A 4,664-nucleotide genomic window follows, 5' to 3' on the forward strand; every position below is an offset into this window, starting at 1 on the left:
TGCTGATGAGAAATCGCCAGAATGATGCGATGGCGGTTTTGAAACGTTTGAAGCGCCGTATTTCCGAGGATCAGCTGGAGAGAGATCTGCAAGAGATGCAGAAGACGATCGTCCGCGATCTCAGAGATCGCGGTCACTTTGGAGATCTATTCAATACACCTGGCAACCGGCGCGCCATCATCATCAGTTTTGGCCTGCAATTAGTTCTTCAGTGCAGTGGTATCGCCGCGATTGAGTCGTACACTCAGGAGATTCTCGAGGAGGGCGATGGGGCTCTACCTGCTGGTATCATGGTCATTTTGCTTAGCATATTTCAATTGATTGCCGGTGTCGCAGCAGCGATTCTGGTTGACAAGCTCGGTAGACGGCCGTTGCTTCTGAGTACCACTTTTCTAGGTGGAATCACATTGACCATTGCCGGCATTTTTTATTTGCTCAAGTTTGCATACAAAGTGAACATGACCGGATACGGTTGGATACTTCACTCATCCGTGATATTTTATGAGCTGATTATCGCTCTGGGCCTGAATCCGCTACCATATATGATGCTAGGCGAGTTATTCTCAACTAACATTAAGGGCGCCGCTGTGTCATCGACTAATCTGATGTCCTCGTTGTTGGCCTTCGCCGTGTCCAAGTTATACCAAGTGATCTCCGATGACTATGGAGTGTACACGGCCTTCGGTTGTTTCGCCTGCAGCTGCTTCATCGGCTTAATTTTCATCGCGCTAGTCGTACCCGAGACCAAAGGCAAGTCGCTGTTGGAGATCCAAGAGGAGCTTCATTGTAAGAGCAAGAAGAAAATAGGACGAAAATCAGAAAACAGGAACAGGAACAACGAGCAAATTCAAATAAGTACGATAACTTAGGTCGATAAACGAAAATGAGGATGTTTATGAGAATTTACGCATGATAATTTTCGAATAATAGAAATAAGTGACATACGTTTTCCGGATTATGGGACATTCGACAGGAAATCTCGAAGCGGCCGATCGTCATTCCGGTTACGATGGTTACGTCCGGGTCGATCATAAAACCGAACGAGCAATATTTCCAACAATCATCGGTAAGATCAATTGCAATATTTGAATACATAATTGGGCTGCCGCTTTAATAAGATATAAATGAAAATAGCGCGTTATTATTTTCAAAAATCAAATGGACATTACTGTTTGCAAATTGTCCATAAAAGTCAAAGAGTATTCCCTGTCAAAAGTCAATACTTTTATACAAAAAATTCAAAAAAGATTTTAGAATTTTTACGTTGCTATAGTTTCAAAGTCTCTTGTATTTTAATTGAAGTTTATTATTTTGGAAAGTTTTTTTTTTCCACAATATATCACGTAATGTAAAAATAAGAGACTCACAGCTACATGAAGTTTAAACTATAGGAGGAAGAATACCTCAGATAAAAATTAGCTTGTAAGAGTTTAATGTTTAAATAAGGGCCTTTATATTCCATTGAAGAAGGCGCTTCGATTGAAGTAACGAGAAAGAGCCGAAAGAGCATTTCCCGATCCAGATATCATCATATGATATTATAATTAAAGAGAAATTCTGGTACGCGATAATGATAAATCTGTTTGGATTGCATTTAAATTTTAAATTTTAAACTTGAATTGAATTTAAATTTTAAATGTGTAAATTAACGTTTCTCATTTGTACAAACATACATTTTAATTCCAAAATATCTTAATTCAAACATTTTCATTTAAAAACATATGTCAAATTGCGTGGAATCTGCCAGAAAATAACGATAAAAATACAGTACCATAATTCCTTGTTCAACATTAGCGACATGCGAAGATTGATCGTTTTATTTACACACAAGGCGCATGAGTTGAGTGTGTTTACTGAACGCAACAGTTGTGTGGAATCATAACAATTGCCCCTACGAATGATGTATATTTTTATCTATCAAAGCAGATGTGTGTGCTTTCCAAGAACCGATCACTTAACTGTTGCGTTTGCTGTAAACATTTTTTTTTACGTTTACTTGCAACAACTGTATAAGTAACGGTTCAATTGTTGCATTGATTTTGAATTGAAATGATTATTTGATTTAACATTGATGTTAACTCGATCGGCAAATGTCTCGATAGGCGAAAGAATCTCAGCCGAGAATAATGCGAATTTACAGTTTGTCCGGTGGTTTCCGAAGAACCGTTTCAGAAGAATCGCTTCTTCGAGATCCATCGTATGATCTAATGTGCGTTTTAGCTAGGGCCCCACCCAAGCATGATAGAGCCATCTTGCATGACCACCTTCTCATCCCTTTTAGGCAGGGTTAAACTGAAACTTAAGACTGTTAGTTTTTAATTAATATCGTAAAGTATATTTTTTTATTCATCTTTTGATGAATGTGTGGGCAAGCTCTGAACAGGCGAGAAATTCTCACGGATTTAGGCAGAAAAGCATCCGTTTTGCTTTAATTCTGCAAAATAAATAATTTTTCAGAAGATATTCAGTGATTACAACGACCGCCTGATAATTGATAAATCCGGATTTGATTCCGGCCTATATTACCCCCACAGGCTAAAGTTACATTTAAGAATAGGATTTATAATATATCCACAAAAATAAGCTCGCTGAAACAAACAACATAAAGAATTTCTGCAGCAATAAGATTCTGTTTCCCAATTACGATATCATTACATGATTAAGAACATTTTTTTTATCTCTTTAAGGCAGAGTTAAACTGAAATTTGAGATAATAACGAGCAACAAATCCAAATAAATATAAAATACTCGATGAGCGAAAGTAAGATTGTGTATGTGAAAGCATTATTGTCTGAAAATGCGCGCACAATAATTTTTCAACGAAAAATAATTAATTTTTACTGGAAAATTATCAAAAGCGCAAACGCCTACGACCTAACATAAAAAGGATTTAGAATGCTTACGCAATGGAATGATAATAACTTCCTTTTTTTTCACTTGTCATCTTTTAGGGATTCAATAGCACGATTCAATACTTCCTTTACTTTTTTCCAATTTTCAATCTTTAACACAAAAATATATATGAGGGTGACGGTCAGTGATCGAATCTCGATTATCAATTATCAATCGATCGCTTCGGAGCCTATGTATTACTCCGACTATTGATTTATGTATGTTTCCCTTTTAAATAAGGTGAGACATATGCGTTATAAAAATAGCGCTTCAGCGTAGAATATAACTGGCCCGTTATTAGAGTTAAAGAAAAATACACTCACACGTTTTTCCGACGTGTGCTAGAAACTCACCGGAATATCCGGTGCGTGCTTTCGTGCGTAAGTGGTCGTCGATAATAAGTGGACGTCTGACTGACGCGAAGAATCCAAATTGGTTTCATATAATCGGGTTAATGGCACCTCCCTCTCCCCGCTAAAAGGAGGGATTTATTTTTGCTCCCGGTGACGCGATCCACCTGTTACCGTAGACCAAAGAATACATAGCTATGTTCGACGAGTAAACAGTCGAAAGTGTATGAATGAATAGAGCACCTACACCTGCTCGTAAAAGTAATTAGCGAAAAATTCGTCGATCACATTCGCTTTTATTATTACGGCTATGCGGAGCACGTGTTCTTAATATCTTATATCTTATAATATCTTAACTCTCGAGTGTGTCAAGTATGTTCACGCTATTGCATGACTCTCTACACGTCCCTTTTAGGCAGGGTTCAAAGACTAAATGAATTTCATTTGAACTTCAGATTTCTACAATGTAGAAGTTTGCAATATACGTTGACAATAAAGAAAGTTACTATTTAATTCGCAACTATATCGAACGTGAGCTTTCTTTCTCGTATTTCCACTTTCTTCCTATCCTTTCCTACCTTCGAAACATTTTGCAAATTCTACAGTTTCAGACGTTTTTAGGAGACGGCGTGATCGGTCAAAGGTCAATAAAGAAGTCGTCACGAACCGGACAACTAGTATGTATATTTTTGCATTATAATAACCCCGTTATACATAAACGCTTTATTACAATATAGAAACATAAATTTTTATAATGTCTCATCCATTTTAACATCTCACAACGCCCTTCGCTATGATACATATCTTGCGTGGTCGAGATTATTATATTACTACTACAATCCCTGGCATAAAATCTCGTCAACGTGTCCAGAATGCGGCCACTCGCGTGAATCTTTTCTCTCGAATAAAACACGCGTCTCTCGCATACGGGAGCGACAAGATAAAACTTACATGCAGCTTTTTATTCCGCTGATTATTCAATGTTATGCACATAGTCCAATTTTACCAAAAAAAAAACAACAAAAAAACCGGATTAATCTGCATATATATTTCATGATTGTAACCACACAGCGCGTGCAGAATTAATCTCTCATTTAATATGGAGTGTTTTAAATATTTAATAGATGCTGAAGAAATGCTCACTTTATATTATAGAAAAAAATGGAGAAAATGAATGTTTTGTATTTTGCTAGATCCCAATGTGTGTATAATTAATAATTTGATATATTGGAGTAATAATTAATAATTTGATATAATGGAATAATTTGAGAAGTAATCAAATATAATCTTTTTTTCTTTATTTTCCTCCAAGAAAAAAATAATTATATGAATATTTTTTTAAAGCATTTTTAAGTTATATTCAAATATTATTATAAATTTAAATATAAATTACGTTTCAAATAATTTCTTAAATCGATTTAT

General features: G+C 35.9%; 1 protein-coding gene across 4 annotated transcripts in view; it reads left to right on the top strand.

Moving 5' to 3' along the window:
- Nucleotides 1-4,259, top strand: part of LOC115234642 (facilitated trehalose transporter Tret1-2 homolog) — an 11,760-nt gene extending 7,501 nt beyond the window's left edge. For 3 of the 4 annotated variants that reach the window (XM_029805852.1, XM_029805854.1, XM_029805855.1), the window contains 2 exons: nt 1-855; nt 931-4,259. In XM_029805852.1, coding sequence (XP_029661712.1) covers nt 1-855; nt 931-1,034 — 959 coding nt within the window. In that variant the 3' untranslated portion in view covers nt 1,035-4,259. The remainder of the gene's footprint in view (nt 856-930) is intronic. The other variant, XM_029805853.1, reaches the window with a different exon arrangement.
- The last annotated feature ends 405 nt before the right edge of the window (nt 4,260-4,664 follow it).

The sequence above is a fragment of the Formica exsecta genome, unplaced genomic scaffold (assembly GCF_003651465.1).
Source record: "Formica exsecta isolate Colony F162 unplaced genomic scaffold, ASM365146v1 scaffold201, whole genome shotgun sequence".
Lineage (NCBI taxonomy): Eukaryota > Metazoa > Arthropoda > Insecta > Hymenoptera > Formicidae > Formica > Formica exsecta.